We start from the raw sequence: 19,724 nt of genomic DNA, 5'->3' as shown, positions 1-19,724 counted from the left end.
GAACCACACCCCAAAACAATAAACAAATACCCCCATCCGCATAACAAAAAAACGAAAAAATAAAAAAATTAAATGTGCAAGCGAACAGACACCCCCACCCCCCCCCAAAAAAAACAACCCCAGAAAAAACCCACAATAAAGGAATAAAAACACACAAACACGCTGATTATAAACAACGAACACCCGTAACTTCCCAACACACCACCAAACAAACAAAACAAAACAAAACAAAAACCCACAAAGTAAAAAAACAAACAACAACTTGTCTTGAAATCAATTCCCGCAAATCATTAATATTAGTGAAAGGACGATTACACAGCGACAACGCAAGCGAGTGTAGATTTAAATTGATATAAATGGCCTTGCTGAGATATGTAAATGCTAATGGCGATGTAGCTAAACTAATAGGCGAGTCTTAGACTTGATTCCAAGTCTGAGACTGCGGTTAATTCTCTGCATCAGCCACACAGAATTCCCCCAATAATGTATCGGCTATCAGGACGACTAAAAACCACGATCACATGACTTGGAACCAAGTCTATGCGACGCTAATACTCAATGCAAAATTGATACCTTCTTAAATTCCCGGGCTCGAGGTTGACAACGTACACACTCGTCGTGCAAACTGAGGCCGTATCCGCATTGGAGGCTACAGCTAAGGCTGTTGCCAAGGGGTTGCTTTGAAAGTGTCCTAACATGGTGACGATGTGATCCAGCAAGCCGAAGCGGTAGCCGGCCGTAGCTGCGAATTTGGACACGGGCTTTAATACTCTGATTCTTTTTTTTAACGACCCTACGTCACTTTCCAATAATGAAGGAACACGTTGCCTTGGATCGGTCGAGTTGGTCTTTGAAAAGCGTTTGTAACCGTTTGTTGTAAAATGCTATGAACAATTGATTAAAAGTAAAATACAATGATCCACACAAGTATCACTCGAAATTGCGTGGTTTTCCTTTCATTTTGCGAACTAACACGGTCGGCCACTTATGGGAGTCAAACATTTGACTCCCATAAATGGCCGACCGTGTTTGTCTACGAGGTAAAAGGAAAACCACGCAATTTTGAGTGATACTTGTGTGGATCATTGTATTCTACTTTTAAAATATCTTTCCAATCATATGCATTTTATAACAAACGGTTACAAACGCTTTTCAAAGACCAACTCGACCGATCCAAGGCAACGTGTTCCCTTATTAAACAGCTACGACTTCGACCGTTGTTAAGGGGGTTGCTATGAGGGCGTCATTTACCTCACGCACAATGACGCGGCGTCACAGTCCTAGACATAGTTTCATTTTTTACACTCTAGTTTTTCCTTTGTAATGATCCTACGTCACTTACTAATGATGCAAGTGACCTTACGTACTGCATGGTTTATAAAAATAAAGAGCGACAATACAGTAATTCAACTTCAGAATAACTACATCAACCTTGAATTGAAATGTTCCCGCCATGCTATTATCAGCAGGCGGTCACAGTGGATTTCCCGCCCTCGTGTATGGAGGTAACCTTTTCCCGCGTTCATGTTTGTGATACGTGACATTTTCCCGCGTTCATGTTCGTGGTCCCCGGAGGCCAGACACGCGAGTCGTTACATTTCCCACGGAGAGGCAAGATTGCGTTTGTGTCTCACGTGTCTGCGAGCAGTTTCGTGCCATTCATTAAAAAGAAAAACAAGCGCGGTAATAAACGAAGTCACCATCTTCGTGACATACACGGAGTTAAGGATCGCAGTGACTCAGTTAATTTGAGCGTGTCTAGAGAGGAAGGTTGATGCAGACAACTGGCTGGTGTAATTACAGTCGGATGGGGAACAACCTATGACTGTATTCTACACATCAACATGAGATGCTTTCGTCATGTGTATTCATTTTGTTTTCCGTGGTTGATCGAGACCTGCCTTCAGGGGGGAAATGTGACTCTAACTCCGATGATGAAATGATGTTTATGGATGTGTTTCTGCAGGGCGAATCTAACTGCTGTGTTAAGAATAATATTAACGTCACTGCAATGATTGAGTTCTCGATAAGGAGCCAACCTTCACCTTTTAGAGAAACTAGCCATATTTTTATTTAAAGTGAAAGCTGTTTTAAAAATTGATCGAGATAAGAAAACGGGATCTGCTGTGGAGCTAGAGGCGCTGATTTTGAAGAGGAGTGACGAAGGAAGTGGAGTCGAGAAAGTTGAGTCGGCTGGCAAAGAAAGGTGTCAACGACAGTCAAGGGAGGTGCAGGGGGTGTGGAGTGTTGTGAGTAACAACATAGAAAGGGCGTCAAAGAGAGACAATTTTATAGGACCGGGGCCGACAGTAACGAGTTTTGATCATCTCAAACGCCGAAACCGATCGCCAAATACACAATCCATCGCAATTATCGATGGATTTTGGATAACAGTTAAAACTATGTGACGAATTTACTCTTTGAAAAAATAAGAAATGAAAGACGACGAAAAGCCAAAATAAGGAGAGACGAAAGTGCAGTATTTCAAAAGAGAAAGCCTTGAGTTCCCGGAAAGTGTCGGCCAATATTGTGTCGAACAAGGCTTCGGAAAGTTTGAAACGTAGTCTACAGAAAGAAGAAGAGAGAGAGGGAGGGAAACACAAAAGCTGTCGACATAAAGGCATCGTAAAGAAGATCGTCACTTTAAAGGCTAAATAGTGTTTAACCATCTTGTGTCGAAGAAGAGCTTCGTCAAATAGAGTGTCGAGGATACTTAAGAAACTAACAGTGAGCAGTCGACAAAAATGCATCGTGTAGTTTAAAAGAGCGCCACTATAGAAGGAACCACAATTTTTTCCAAAACTATCATCATCTTGTGTCGAAGGAGGAGGGGTTCGTCAAACCAAGCGTCGAATATACTCTTTAAAAAACATAGAGAGAGCTGTCGACGGAAAAGCATCGTGAATGCAGGATTTGAGTAAAGAAAGTCATTAAAGGAACCGCAAATTGTTTTTTCCAAGTAGTTACCTCGTCATTTTGTGTCGAAGGAGTAGGGTTTCGTCAAACTGAGTGTCGAAGATATTCTTTAAAAACAAATATTTATTAACGGAAACATAATGTTTGTCCAAGATTAATATATACCTCATCATCTTGTGTCGAAGGAGGGCTTCGTCTATAACCGAGTGTCGAAGAAACAAGCAAAGAGCTCTCGACAGAAAGGTGTTGTTAGGGACGTAAGTGAATCACTGCCATTCACGGCACCCAGGGACATCCTGAAGGCTTCGGGATTCACAACTTCATGGCCAAAGCAGCCTGGACATCTAACCGCGCTGTCCCTACCATGGCTCTGAAAGACTTCCCCTCCTCGCAGAAGAGGAAAGTTGCCTTCAGACTCGACCACCAGGAGGAGGAACAACTGGGTCCGACCACGCCCCTCAAGCTACCATTGAGGGGGATATTCGACATTGGGAGTAAACATTATGACGTCACGCTGGAGAAGGATAGGATCAGTTGGAGTCTTATACAGCCGGCGAGACACGATGGTGAGTCCTCTGGGTTGCATGGCATAATAGTGGGAGGGTTTATTTCTGTCATTACAAAGAAGATATTTAAAAGAAGGTAAGTGGTCTTCAATCTTTCATGCGGCACTCGCTTAGGCCTATACCATTACAGGTACGTGCTTTTGACATTATCCTGTCCCAAACCACGCATGCATCCTACATGTATATGGGCCTGGTGGGGCCTGGTGTTGAAATAAAGGTTTTATACGGTGTAGCAATTTGGCAGAATTACAAATCTTATCATGAAAACCTAGGTTAAGTCACACAAATCAACGCTGCATCTTTGTCTATCTCAACGTCGAAAACTTGACGTCGGGTTTCTAGACTGTGGCATCACGGTGCTTACAGGGAAAGTCAATACATTTGGTAATCATTAATTTATCCCCAAAAAATTAAACCTGAGAAGTGTTACTACAGTAACGCTTCTCAGATTGTGTGTTCCTGTTCAGGGAGTACCCTTCCTGCGTGGACACTTTTTGCTCCGGATTTACATATTTAAAGCTCTGAACGATCTGTCGCCTGTCTAACTGAAAGACTGCATTGCCACTCATGTACCATCTAGGGAAGGCCTGCGATCGAGCCGGGACGTTACTAGTCTTTCCATTCCAAAGAGTAGCAGGCCGATAGGCGATGGATCGTTCAGTGTTTTCGGGCCAACTCTCTGGAACACATTACCACGTGCTCTAAGGTCCTCTCCAACAGTTTCTGCTTTCAAACGCAACCTCAAAACTTATTTATTCTAGTGTATTATAATTATTTGCTTTTTGTTTGTGTGTAAAGCGCAATGATCATTTTTTTGGATTTGCGCTATATAAGAGCTGGTTTTATGGCGATATCTCAAAACGCGAACAATCGAACGGTTAGCCTTGCTCAAGGCAGTCGAATTATTCACTCCGAAAAAAGACCGCCGCTGAATAAACACCCACCCGTATTCACTGTGCGTAAAACCCACCCGTATTCACTGTGCATAACATCGCACGACACGATGCCCCCGTACACTATCCGCATGCGGAGGCCGTCAGGCCGACAGCCTTGTAGGATCTGTGTTGAAGCCACTGACCTCATTACTATAATAAGCGAAGAGTTCCCACGGTCAGCTCATTACTATAATGCCCGCGAAAGACGAGACATGTTTACCTCACACACCACCACCACGGACGCATAATAGGGTCCAAAGGTCGTGATAAGGGAAGTGCGTGACGTCAAAATGAATAATTCATTTGCCTCACATCCTGTGTTGTCTGATAGGTCTGACGAACGATATACATATTCATGAGCTGCATACTAGCATATCCTCGAGCCCCCCCAATTTCGTCCACTATTGGAATTTTTTCAATACAACACATTAAAACGGGAAGATACAGATCCGACAAGGCTGTCGGCCTGACGGCCTCCGCATGCGGTTAATGGTGTACGAGTGCGATGACTTGTGTGAACAGTATTCGTGCGATGTGACAGTGTGTATACGGGTTGGTCATTCGGTGTGATCGCACAGGGTATACGGCGGGTGGGTTTACAGCTGCGTCTTTTCGGAGCGAATAATGCGACTGCCTTGAGCAAGGCTATCGAACGGTTAAAAAAAAACTAAGGGTCAACCTCGTTTTTAAGGAAGCGAAAGGTAAGGCTAAGCTAAATTTAAATTTATCACGAGGTTACAAAATTGGGGACACTTTCTTTTGAAATCTTCATGGTCGTCCGGAAGTGTGATTAATTTAATAACTGATATTATTTGTGTCCCTAAGAATAGACTTCAAATACACCAAGGTTTTCTTAAGACATTTCTCTGCGATTGGAACAGTTTGCTACATAGAAACTAACACGTATCTATTTTAGATTTTTCTAAAACCGGAAAACGAACAAAACAAATATTGAAGGTCTTTATGTTTACGACTTTTCATTTGAGACGTGCATGCTTGTCGTGCTTTGTGTTTGTAGTTCATCAGGATGAACTCGTTCGAAATAAAACAAACTTCATTGTTGCCAAAAATAATACAGAATGCTCCCCAGAACAAGGTTACACTAGTTATGTTGTTGGTGTTGTCGTCACAGAAAGTGTTGAAGAGTCACCAAAATAGCTGCTCGCGTTCCATGTTTTGGTTTGCGTCGTTGTCGTTTGCTTGTCGTCGTTGGTAGTGTTGTTGTTGTTGATGTTGTAATTGTTTGCTAAAAAAGATATTCAAAAGACCAGTCTTCTCACTTGGTGTGTCTCAATATATTTTATGCATTAAATAACAAACATGTGAAATTGGTCGTCGAAGTTGCGACATAATAATGAAAGAAAAAACACCTTGTCACAAGAAGTGTGCTTTCAGATGCTTTATTTCGAGACCTCAAATTCTAATTCTGAGGTCTCTAAATCAAATTCGTGGAAAATTACTTCTTTCTCGAAAACTACGTTACTTCAGTGGGAGCCTTTTCTCACAATGTTTTATACTACCAACAGCTACCCATTACTCTTTACCAAGTAAGGTTGTATGCTAATAATAATTTTGAGTAAATACCAACAGTGTCCACTGCCTTTAAGAAGTTGATTATTGCAATTCATATTTAAATACAAAATACAGGGCAAATTGGAAGCAGAGGCGCCTCGGTCTCCATGCACGACGTGTACGCCGTCAAGATCAAAAGGGTGCAAAAACCGGGCAAGAACCGGGGATACCCGAAGGGCGTGACCCTGTCCGTAGCCACGCCCTGCAAGAAGGATCCGAACATACTGACAGAGGACTGCGTCACACTGCGGTCGACCAATGAGGAGAACTGTCAGACATGGTGCAGCGCTATCGACTCCGTATTGAAAGGTAAACCCCACCCCTTTATATGTAAATTATGTAGATTTTACAGTATGCAAATAGCATTTTCAAAGCTAAGTTTAGTTATGGTTTGAGTGCCGTCTAGTCTTATGCCGTTTCCGATTTAGCGGCTGTGGCTGTTGCTATGGGTGTTACTACATTGGCATCATTTACTTCAATGCATGACAACCTCAGAGACACAGCCAGAGCCGTATATTCGGAAATGACTTTGTCCCTGTGCAGCAGCGTGAATAACGTTTTCATCAGATCAATTCTTTTTTTTTTTACTTTGGTGATTTTCCCCGATGTCTGATACCTTTCTGGGTCAGCTGAACCCATTCCTGGATCAGACTGACCCCGAAAGTCGTTAAAAATGGGCTTTTAACTCGGATTTGCATCAAGTCTGAAATGTGCTTTGTATTAGTGCATGTTTATTATCATTTCGAACATCAAAACAAGGTTTCCGCGCTCGTATTTTGTAGAGGTATCGCTTTTTCTAGACAACACGAATAGACTAACGGCAAATCCTGATTTATGCCCCGCAATGTTAAAGGAACAGTTTGCCTTGGATCGGACGGGTTGGTCTATAAAAAGCTTTTGCAACCGTTTGTTATGAAATGCATACGGTTGGAAAGATGTTTTAAAAGTATAATACAATGATCCACACAAAAATATGCCTCGAAATTGCGTGGTTTTCCTTTCATTTTGCGAACTAACACGGTCGGCCTTATGGGAGTCAGAAATTTGACTCCCATAAATGACCGACCGTGTTAGGCGACGAGTTAAAAGGAAAAACATTCTATTTCGAGGCATGTTTGTGTGAATTATTGTATTCTACTTTTATAACATCTTTCTACCCATACGCATTCTATAACAAACGGTTACAAATGCTTTTTAAAGACCAACTCGACCGATCCAAGGCAACGTGTTCCTTTAAACTTACTCGAGCATTCGTAAAGTACACATTCCTTCAAGGCCACCCTCATTTAAAATGCTTTAATATCTTAGTGACCCAAATACCCAGATATTAACAAGATCCAGGGTTAGGTGGATATTGATTTTCGTTCCTTAAGATGGTGTGAACATCACTCTTATTGAGTCCCAGTCCCAACCTCCTTGGCCTCTTGAAATATTAATCAGCCCCCCCCCCCCCCAAAAAAAAAAAAAGGAAAAAGGAGCAAGATGGAAACCCTAGATTAAGAATGTCAAGCACATCATGCCAGGAGCAGGGTGACCTTTGAATAATCGGTTACACTTTACTTATATAGAAAAAACAGGTTTATATAGGTTGCGTACAGTAACTGAATCATACGAGTGAATTGCCAGTGAATTCTTTTCTTCACAGAACTCGAGAAAGTACTGAGTAAACAATGCTTTAATACATACAGCTGAAAGACATTATCATCCGAGTGACTTGCCTTTGGACCTTTTCCATAGTTCTAGTGAAAGTACCTAGTTGACATTGCTGGACACTGGACGCTATTGGTAATTGTCAAAGACCAGTCTTCTTACTTGGTGTATCTCAACATATACATACAAGAAGGGACACCCTTGTCACACAAAGTTGTGTGCTTTCAGATGCTTGATTTCGAGACCTCAAATTCTAAATCTGAGGTCTCGAAATCAAATTCGTGGAAAATTACTTCTTTCTCGAAAACTACCGCCACTTCAGAGGGAGCCGTTTCTCACAATGTTTTATACTATCAACCTCTCCCCCATTACTCGTTACCAAGTAAGGTTTTATGCTAATAATTATGTTGAGTAATTACCAATAGTGTCCAGTGTCTTTGATATACATCGGTGTGAGAATACATACAAACTACACCTGAAAAAAACGTTATAAACTCTTTTACTGACATATTTATCAACACACAATTGGCATTCTATACTGTTTTTTTTTACTCGACACGCTGAAAGCTTTTGGGCACATCTGGACATTGGAAAGCATGAGCACTTGAACACTCCCCAGACATCTCTTGGTAACCAATCCACTTGTCGATTCTGTACAAATGTACCAGTCAAAAAATGTGACTGATTGTACTAGACCAACTGACGTCATCACACGGGTCTTTTTTTCTGATAGCTAATGTCTATAACGTGTTATACAGCATAGCGCCAATTTTCGGCGATTCGGCGTGTTAAAAGGGAAAACATACCCTGTGTTTTACGTTGCTCGATAAACCGAGTAAGTTTTCATGCTGATCATTATTTTGAGGAACTACAAATGGTGTCCACTGCCTTTAAATGACTCCCATGGCGAACATAACAGTAGATCTGCGTACGGTGTGACGTCACGGAGGTGCACGGGTCTAATCGGTATGACATGACCAATGGGGTCTTGTCTCAAACCATTTGAGACAAGGCAGAACAGCTGATGATGATTTTGATCTGAAAGATCACCAATTCTAATTTACTCTGCGGTTAGTAGAATACAACAGCAAGACAGTTCTCTAAAGAACAATATCCACCAGGCGAGTAGATACACACACCGCAAACAGATATCTCACATCACATACAATGATAATATTCCTGCAAGTATTAATCGTGCAGGAAATTAATGACTGTTTGGAAGGCTGCTGCCAAGGTCGAAAAATAGAGTTTCAAGAAACCTCAAAATTGGTTAATTTCGGTTGCCGGAGTCGGATCCGGCCGATGACGCACGAATACATAAACCCTCCACATGCTTGCTCTCTTAAAACGTGACCAACGAAATTAATGGTTGATTATGTAAACTGCTGGGGGTGCCGTGGCAAGGCGGTCTAGGGCAACATACTCTGCTATCATTGTCCTCGGGCCCAGTGGGTTGGCATGAATCTGTGAGGGTGCACTCTGTGCCAATTTTATTTATTTTTTTTTTTTTCTGAGGTTTTTTTGAGTCCATTCTCTGTTTTTTTAATTTTCAATTGTTGTCCCTTCCTCTTATCGCTGCGGTGTTTTGTTGTGGGTGTAGTTTTTTGTTTCCAATAGTCTGATTTTGCTTGTGTTTTAATGATTTCTATTGTGTGATTCTAAAATGTTTCAGTGCAATCACCTTTCTATATTGTATAATTATATTTTTATCGTTGGCAGGGGTCTGGTTTTACACATCTTTTGATGTCAGTTTTATACTTTTGTTTTAACCTTGACAGCCCCTATACAACTTGTAACTATTGTGTTTGTCTAAAGATTTAAAATAAATAAATAAATAAATCCTTTGTAACCGAGAACGGTACTTTGTCCTCAAATTGCTTCTCTCCACCCAGGAGTACAATTGAGTACCAGTGAGAGCTGCTGGTACATAACATTTGCCTAATTTCATTGAGCTTCCAAATCACTAGAAAAGCTAAACAAAACGAATAAATGATTACCAGCCAAAATACCATGTCACATTAAAATTTTGTGACTGGTATCCTGCCAATTATTGCTAAGCAGGGATATTTCCTTTATGTAAAAATGAAATTGGGCCATGCGATGGACTGGCATTCTGTCCAGGGACAAGGAAACCGGATATAAACACCGGCCTGGTGAACACCTTTAAAGAAAAACGGTAGAAACATTTTACGCATTCATTTGAGGAGCGGTTATCAAACGCTAACCTTCCCTTTAAAGAAAGAAGAGACACATTTACGCGATGTCCCGTTAAGTGCATTATAAATGATACACCCCCGTAGCCTAGTTTCAAGTCGTCACATAGTCCCTCTAGGCGCGTGGCGTGTTTCAACACCAATATATCATGGATCTGTTTGATTAGAACAGACGATCCTGCTGCCAGTGTCTGCAATCATTCATAAAGGAGAATGTGAACGGGGGGGGGGGGGTGGCTGGAAAGCTGTTGATTGATCGATTGTTACATTTCCATATTTTAACCTAGCTGTGTGTGTCTCTATTCATAGTGGAGTCGCATTTGAGCTGAGCACAATCGTTTTTTATTGCTGTGTTGTAACGAATCGGGCGCACCGGCTGTTACAAGGCCATTCAGGACGTTTGGGTTAAAGTTGAACCGTCGCGACGTTTGGTACCAGACTGTTTAGTTTGGGGGTTCAACTCTGACCCGGACGTTAATGGCACTAAGCATATACCGGTTTGGCGTACGACTTGGCTTTTATCCCATGCAATTACATCAAGATGTTAAAGGCACTGGACGCTTAAATATACAATTGAGTGAAATATACAATTACAAGTATATGCAGATTACAAATAAGCAGCTTCAAACAAATGAGGTTTTTAACAGAGACTTAGAACAGTGTAAAGCACTGGCGAGTATGCACAGGAAGACTATTCCAAAGAAATGGAGCAGCGTGAAGAAAATTATCTTTGACCGTAAAAATGGAAGAAGCGCTTGTAGTTGAAAGCAATGACTGTTTAGATGAACATTGCATTTGAAAAGGATCCCGTGCTACCGAATTCACTGTTATTCGATAACCGTTTTATCTACCTCGTTGTTTCTACCGGAGCATGCAAGCACCTGACAATATCATGAACAAAAAGACCTAGATATTTTTTAAACACCCACGAACAAGAAGTAATTTCATGAAATTTGTAGACAAAGTGGACAGTCTGCAACATTGTCACCCCTCACTAAAAGGATTCCTCTTTATTCTAGAATACTGGGCCACCAAATTGGAATCGTGCCCGTAGGTGAAACGGAGCGACAAATGGGTTTGTCGCACGTGAGGAACCTTCAGTTAACAATTTAAAGTCACGTATAGTTTTATGGCGTACCAGTCGTTTTTGGTCTTCCAGACATGAAGATAGTTAAGCATTCGACATGATTCAAGTAACTATGTCGTGTTCCCTATTTGCGATCAGTAATAATGAATACTTGTTCAAACAAATCAACTAGTGGCTCCAACTATTTGGACCCCCATCTGAGGTTTGTACAGTCAATACTCGAAAGTTTTACGTTTGGTTTGTTGAAGCTTTACGTTTGAGCATAACGTTGGCCACACGGATATTACAATTCAAATCAATTCAATTCATCTCACTAATTCCATAATATTTCAAAGTGTACATGTAAACAACCAATATTATAAAGAATGTACTATGACCAAAGTTCGTCCGGTAAATCGTTTTGTCGAACACATTACGTCCGACACACGTAATGTGTTTACGTATTACCTTAGGTAAGACCCTATCGTTCAAAAACCCGTTTCGTCAAACACTACGTTGTCATATTCCGTCGTCAGCCATATTACGTCCGACAAACTGTTAAAGACCAATTACTGCCGACAGACCGTCACTTCCGACAAACCGGTGTTTAAAACCAATAACATCTGACACGTGGTTATAAGTTCAAAGTAATTACGTCTGAAACGGTTACGTCAAATGTGAATTAATGCTCACAAGGTCAAGATGTTGCATCATGCCCTTGAAGTAAAACCTGCAGAACCGGCCGTCAGTTATAAGCTGACGACAGTGAATAATGTTGCTGAGCATTTCAAAATGCTAGCTATTTACATTTTCCCCATAAAGGAATGAAGTGAAATAAATTATCACATTAATGCATTGAGAATAGATTCACTGCAAGACGTTTCAATCCGATACTTCAATAACAAATGAAATCCTGTATATCGTTGGGAAAGTCTTCTTAAAATGGTTTGTACCAAGTCAAAACATTGTGACAGTGAGCTAAGCCAAGGTTATCTGTAAATTCATCTCATTCCTTCTTTCAACTCACAAAAAAAGCTCTCTATACATACTTTTCAACCTTGCATCGTTGTTGACTTGTTATTGTTTCTCCGTTGTCAATGGAAACGAACTACACACGCAAAAACAACCTTCATTAAAATTTGATTCCTCTAAACCGATGGAATTAAGACAGGTAATCGGATTACTTTTGTTTACAAACCTGGGCAAATAATATATCCTTTAGTTTTTTTTACCGTTTGATTTTATTGTTAATCTAGCCTGTATCAATGTAGGTGTACACAATTAAACTACTGTGAATTTTTTTATACAAAAGATGGTCGCCGACAGTCCGTAAAGATTGTCCTTGAAGGAAGAATAATCCCTACACAGGAATACACAATCTGAAAAGCGTTTTAGGAAGTTCTGATTCAATTTTTGGGGCACAAAAACGTTTACCTTTTTATAGAACCACATTACTCCGAAGTCATACCATCCCTTTAAAGCCATTGGACACTTTCGATAAACAGTATTGTCCAAAGCCCACACTTCGTGTATCACAACTTATATATAAAATAAACAAACTGTGAAAATTTAGGCTCAATCAGTCATCGGAGTCGGGAGAAAATAACGGGAAAACCCACCCATGTTTCCGCACGTTTCGCCGTGTCATGACATGCGTTTAAAATAAACCTGTAAATCTCGATATCGAGAATTGATATTGTTTTAATGTTTTCTCAAAAAGTAAAGCATTTCATGGAATAATATTTCAAGAGAAGTCTTTCATCATTACCTTCTGTAAATCCTGTAGGTTATTTGTAAATCTGTGAACCTTTATTTTGTTTTTTTTTGTTCCGAAAGTGTCCATTGGCTTTAAAGCCTATGCGCCACACAATTTTAAAATGAAACTATTGTCAAAAGAAATAAAGAGAGAGAGCAGTCGTATCATATTCTTCGTTACCATGAGAACCTATAGCGTCTTCAAGGAGCCTTGGGAATATATCCACTGAGTTATTTGAAAGACTTATACAATGATAAAACCTCTCTTAATTCTAGAGACGAACACAAATCAGGTCATCTACTTAAAGGCACTTGACCAGTTTGTAATTGGACTCAAAATATTTGATAGCATAAAAAAACTTACTTGGTAACGAGCAATGGAGAGCTGTTGATAGCATAAAACTTTGTGAAAAACGGCTCCCTCTGAATTAGTTTCTGAGAAAGAGGTAATTTCTCACTCAATAAATAAAAAAAAACATTCAGCTGAAACCTTTTACATGCATCTGTAAGCACACAAAGTAATGCAATACGTGTGTTTTTCTTTTATTATTCTCTTGCAACTTCAAAGAGTCAAAATTTTCACAGTTTTGTTATTTTATGCATAATGTTGAGATTTCTACCTCCATGGATATACCAAGTGAGAAGACTGGTCTGTGACTGTTACAAAACGTATACAGTGCCTTTAATTCGAGCAACGAACCAAAATCAGGTCATGAGCTCACTTGTATTTTCCAAAAGCCACGCTGGCTAACTGTCACTCGGTCATGGAATTAGAGCAAAAATAAAAGATCTATTTTTTTTCTTAGTCGTTCTGCATTGCATGCGGCGACGACACAAATGAACAATGACTATATTCTTGTTATAGAGGCGATTATGCTTATTTATTTTCAAAAAAACATATATATATTTAATATTGTATTGAAAATGTGATTATTAAAGTGATATAGTTACAAGATCTGAAGCTTGTTTTGAATAACTGTGACTTCTACCAATCCCAATATCTATTTCGCAGTGGAATTATGTTGTTTTGCTGGGGGGGGGGGGGGGCAATGTTGCTACTTTGTGTCTAATTGTGTTTATTTATTTATTTATTATTATTATGTATTTATTTTTTATTTATTGTTTTATTACTTCGTACGGTCAAATTAAAATGCATAGTATTTGAATTAAACATTAATTATTAAACAGTTAAACATTAAAACAGATATTATGAGGTATGACAAATAACCATGTATGCATATTTTTTGAAGCGGGGTCTCAAGAGATGCTGGCCTTAAGTCAAGGCGCACGCGGCACCACAGATGTCCAGCACGACCCAAGATGAAATCACGCACGAAAAAGGACCACTGGAGCGGCTGGTCTTTTTTCGTGCGTGACATCTGGGCCCAATTTCATAGCGCTGCTTGAACGGTACGCAAATTTGCGTGCTTACTGTAGCAGAAAAAATTGCTTAAGCCTTAACGTATGGCCGTATTTCACAGGTTAGCAGAAAAACTGGGCGGCCATACTGCGTGTTTACCGTGGATTTGCATTGTGACGTCATTTATTTTCGTGCGGTAAGCACCGGAGAGAGTTAGCATGCTTTTTCGTGTGCTTACGGTTAGCAGCGCTATGAAATAGAAATTGCACAGAAAGCACAAAATCGGCCGCTAAGTAGCACTATGATATTGGGGCCCGGGGGTGCCGCCGCCGCGTGCGCCTTGATCAAAGGCTAAAAAGTGCATGATCGACGGACAAACACGAAACGGGAACAAACATGAGAACACACCAACCTTAATCGATTCCGAACCATTCACAAAAACCGACATACGGATATTGTTTATACATGTATACGGGATAACCTTTTTTTTACAATTTTAAAAATAGATTTCTACGTTGTAAAATGGTTGAATGTGCGTATAATTTCCATCTTCAAAATCATTGTTTGGAACACAATTTCATCAACTGATTTGCATCAACTCAACCCTTCATGTAAAGCATAAATTTAATCAAAGAAAAATTCCATTAATTTCATTCCAATTGTACTCGTTCATAATTAAGCTCGGCCGAGCACAATTTCGTCCATGCACATTAAAATTGCCACTGCCGTATAGTGCTTTTCAATGAGGAATGTTTGTCTCTAAATCGATTCAAAAAAGGTTATCCTTTAAACAGATTGGGACATTCTTTGAGGACGGCAATTCTCTACTACAGGAGAAAGCAAATTGCCACTCGAGCCTGATCTTAAAGTTGATTTGCAATCCGAAGCAAACCAAAACCCCACCATTAAAACATGATTAAACTGTGAGTGCGGTCGTTTAGCTCCCCTGGGTCGACCCCGGTATGTGGCGTTTTTTTTACCAGGACGAACGTGGGTAGATATCTGCACACACCTTGTCCTGGGAAAAAAACCGCCACACACCGGGGTCGACCCAGGGAAGCAAAACGAACGCACCCAGTTGTCGAAACGTTGAGACCAATTTTAAGAACTCGCTCCGCGGTATAGTGCAGTTAATAACGTTCCTATACTCTAAAGTAGTATTCCCATCCGATTTTCTAAACCACCCGACCGCCCTTTTCAGAACTGAGAAGTCTCCCGAACAATCCGATAAATCTACTCAGCGGTAGTAGAATATAATTATAAGCAAGACATTTCTTTAAAGGAACACGTTGCCTTGGATCGGTCGAGTTGGTCTTTGAAAATCGTTCTGTAACCGTTTGTTGTAAAATGTATATGGTTAGAAAGATATTGTAATAGTGGAATACAATGATCTCCATCAATATGCCTCGAAATTGCGTGGTTTTCTTTTTACCCTGTCGACTAACACGGTCGGCCATTTATGGGAGTCAAAATTTTGACTCCCATAAATGGCCGACCGGGATAGTTCGCGACGTAAAAGGAAAACCGTGCAGTTTCGAGTGATACGTGTGTGGATCATTGTATTCTATTTTTAAAACATCTTTCTAACCATATGCATTTCATATAACGATTTCAAACGCTTTTAATAGACCAACTCGTCCGATCCAAGGCAACGTGTTTCTTTAAGAACAAACTCTACCTGGCAAGTAGATACACACAACTATGGAGTTCCGCAAACCAAATAATTATATTTTTTTTTTTATTGATACCTCACCATGCAGTGCATCAAATCATATAAAAATATGATTAAACTATCCTCCGAAATTCCCAGAGGACCTTACCACCTTTCACTAAAAAAATTCCTCAGTCAATAATTCCTTTTTGATAGAAAGGATGTCATTGTTGTTACCCAATTTCTCATAGGGCAGAATGACTTATGCGAAATTGAACACGTCATACCTTTTTACTGGCTCTACATGTACATCGCGCGCTTTCCTCCAATGCAATAGATTATACACGTGGGGTGTCTTGCAAACTGAGATTTATTAAAAACCCAAGAATTTCAGACACTTGACGGGGAAAAAACAGGAAATGAATGTTTCATGTTACGGTCTTTAATTTAGGAAGCACGGCTGTCGGCTATTTTGACCTTTAATCACCTCCATTTACTCGGCGATGTGTTTTTCTTCTGTCAAAATAAAAGAGGCCCGTTTCAACATTTTGCCTTGCACAACAAAATGATAATATTATGCTTACAAGATTGATTGTATTGACTAAGCAAAAAAAGAGGAAACAAGAATTAGAATAAAATGTCATTTTGTATATAATTTAAAATATCATGTTGATGCTGCTTTTGTTTGTTTGTTTAAAAATGTTTTACTTTTACTGAATGCGACTAAACTTAAAGATTGTTGGTGCTTAACACGGCCTAATTTCGGCTTCAGCAGACGTAGGTGCTTAACGATTTTACGCTTAGCAAAAATAAACAGGAAACCAGTCTCAATCAGAGGAATTACTTTTCCCCAGCCTGACATTTTGCTTAAAAAGGAAAGAAGAAGAAGAGGAAGAATAAAATGTAAGCCTGGCATTTACTTGTGCAATTAAACGTGACATTTTGGCTGGTAACCATATTCTGGTCAGAACAATATTTTAAGCTGCTTACATTTTTTGCTTAAGAAGCTCTAAAACTTAATTTGGTACAGTTTATACGGAAATTGGAAATTGCGTAATCGAAATAACTGTTTCCAATTTTTGATACAATTACATTAAAACCACGAGCCGACAACTTGTCACAAATCTCCCCAAAATCAAAATCCCAGGTTAGCTTTTACTCAACATTCTCAAAAATGGTGACTTTAAATGTGGGTAAATTTGCCCTGGTCGCCAGAGGCATCAAACCGGGGCGATAAAGCGTAAATTAACGGCATACGGTGCCACGTGCGTCACCACCGAGAACTCAGAGGAATTACTTTTCCCCAGCCTGACATTTTGCTTAAAAAGGAAAGAAGAAGCAGAGGAAGAATAAAATGTAAGCCTGGCATTTACTTGTGTAATTACACGTCAAGCCTGATCTGTGTTGAATGAAATAATACCCACTTTACTTTACTCCGGAAATGAAAATAGTGAAAGCTAAACCCTTGTAGAAAGACTAGTCACCTATAGCCGAAGAATCTGTGTTTATGTTTTTTTTGTACACTGTATTAAACGCGCCCAACCCACGCCTAATCATAATCCCATACCCTATCGCATTGAATTGAAAGGAAGATTAGGTTTGGGAAAGAGCGTCTTAAAGGCAAGGTACACTTCTGCTTTTCGGAACCATTCGATTGTATTAATCCTAGATAAAATTGTAGAATAGATGTAAACAATAAAACTAATACCTGAAAATTTCAATTCTAAAGATAGGCTAGATACGGCCAAACGCCCACACCGTTTGTCGTGATTTTGATAAACAGGTAGCCTATGGCTAATTACACTCCCAAATTTGAATCTCAGATTCAAATTTGGGAGCATAAAAGCTGCTAAAAAGGCGCTAAAATGATAATCGGCGTACGATCTAATTCTACGGAGCCCCTTAAGGGAAAGGTAAAAACATTTGTTTTCGTTCCCTCGAAATCATTTCTTCCCCCCTAAATATTGTTTCGTTTCCTCGAAATAGTACTTCGTTCCCCTTGAAATTGAACATAATAATATTTCGAACGAATTGAATTATTATTTCGAGGAACGAAATAATAGTTCACGGGAATGAAACGACATTTCGAAAGAACGAAATATTTTCAGTATATTTTGTACCTTTTCCCATATATTTCAGATACAATCGGCTTCGCTGTAGTGTTTTGTTATAATTTATTATTCAATGCAAAATTAATGAACAGTGATAATTTATCGGCTTCATTTTCCACTCCATGTGCACGCGTAATCAATCAATGTAGAAGACATGGCAGGTACCCGCAACCATCTTTTTGTAACAATGAATTCACAATTCCTGATTTCATGTAGTATAAAAGAAGCAATTTCTTAAAAGCCTTCTCAAGGGAGTCACGTCACAGAGTTCCTTTGTTTATCTTTGTACGTTTCTTTCTTGTTTGTTTGATGTTAATACGTTTGATAGATGCTAATTTTTGTATATTATGAAAGCATGCAGGGGAATGTAGCAGAGAGGGATGGGTAGAGTAGATGGGATCGCCGGCCGTACACATGACGATAGTTGGCGCACCTAATATTATCTTTGGGGAGCTGAGAAAAGTCTGGGAGAGTGGAGTAGTGGGGCTGATTGGTTGCTGGGGGACTGTGGAGTCTTGGTGGTTGGGTGACTGGGGTTGGGTGACTGGGTACTTGGGAACTGCGTGGCTGAGTGACTGGGAACTGCGGGACTGGGGTTTGGGGGACCGTGGAGCCTGGGTGGCTGGTGTGTGTGTGTGTGTGTGTGGGGGGGGGGGGGGGCAGACTGGGGACTGGATAGGTGACTTTGGGACTGGGTGACTGTGTTATTTTTGTATATTATGTGTGGCTTGGTGACTTGGAACTGTGGGGCTGGGGTTTAGCAGGCTGTGGAGTCCAGGTGGCTGGGTGACTGGGGTTGGGTGACTGTGGGACTGGGGGACTGGGGACTGGATAGGTGACTGTGGGACTAGGTGACAAGGGGAACAATGGACAACTATTTTGCTTATCGGTAAAACTTGTAGGTACGTCACACTTGCTTTCAAAACGTCACAGTATTAAACTCAAAAATCCTCTCAAATCATAATAAAAACAAATAAAAAAAAGTACGTGCAGTAATGTAGTGTACATATAAAATCATTCACGAGCGGTCGATCCCATTATACTAGTTTTTCTGCCCTCTTTCATGAGAGAGAATGGTGTTTTCTTGTTTTAACGAGAAAACACAAACGAGCACCATCGAGCTTAAGACAAACAATCAAGCGAAAAGAGAGAAACTATCCACGGTCATAGTAAACGTTTTTTTTTCTTTTTTTCCCTTTTTTTCACCGGGTTCAGACCGTGTGTCTATAAATTGTTTTGCTTTGGATTTGTTTTTTTACATGATCTGCCCCTCGGCTCGTAATAGCACGATTGCAGCCGTTGTTCAAATCACGACCGCGTCGGTGCGTGATGACATGAAGGGGAGAAACAAAATGCCGTGGCAGTGGGTGAAACTCATTAGACATAATTTCTGTGGATTTTTGCCTCTTTTGCGACAGAGAGCGAGTGTTCATGTCTTGGGATGTTGATGATCTGTGTAGAAGAAATCTTGACAGTTTTGTTATTTTACTCGACGGAGGAGTCAGGCTTGGTTAGACCCGTAACCAGGAATCAATATAATGTTTCATTTGTTTACTTAATATGTATTTGTTCGGGGGGAACGATCTTTTGCCCGCGGTGTGTTATAACGACGCATGAATATGTTTTGAAAATTAATGTAAACATACAAGCAATTTTTGCATTTTTGTTTTGGTTTAGTGCCTACCATTTTTTTATTTTATTTTTTACATTTTTATTTGGGGGTCGACTTTTATGTGTTTTCGTTTTTTATTTTATTTTCGGGACTTTGGTATTTTTGCGGGAGAGGAGGGGGACTTCACTCGGCGTGGTTCGAACCCACGACACTTTCATTGCTAAAGCAGATAGACATATATTGCCGCGAGACCACCGAGCTAGCCCGGTAGCTATAGAGGCAGTTCGAATCTTGTTAGCAGCAGGTGCCGTAACGAT

At 40.1% G+C, this 19,724-nt stretch overlaps 2 protein-coding genes across 2 annotated transcripts in view; one reads left to right on the top strand and one right to left on the bottom strand.

Moving 5' to 3' along the window:
• The window catches only part of LOC139948964 (sugar transporter SWEET1-like), a 78,922-nt gene that overhangs the window by 22,197 nt on the left and 37,001 nt on the right, over window positions 1-19,724 (bottom strand). The window lies entirely within an intron of this gene.
• The window catches only part of LOC139948926 (ceramide kinase-like protein), a 35,108-nt gene continuing 18,084 nt past the window's right edge, over window positions 2,701-19,724 (top strand). Inside the window, exons 1-2 of the mRNA XM_071947298.1 lie at window positions 2,701-3,482; window positions 6,065-6,298. Coding sequence (XP_071803399.1) covers window positions 3,239-3,482; window positions 6,065-6,298 — 478 coding nt within the window. The 5' untranslated portion in view covers window positions 2,701-3,238. The remainder of the gene's footprint in view (window positions 3,483-6,064; window positions 6,299-19,724) is intronic.

The sequence above is a fragment of the Asterias amurensis genome, chromosome 16 (genome assembly GCF_032118995.1).
Source record: "Asterias amurensis chromosome 16, ASM3211899v1".
Lineage (NCBI taxonomy): Eukaryota > Metazoa > Echinodermata > Asteroidea > Forcipulatida > Asteriidae > Asterias > Asterias amurensis.
This window is presented reverse-complemented; position numbering and strand designations above follow the sequence as displayed.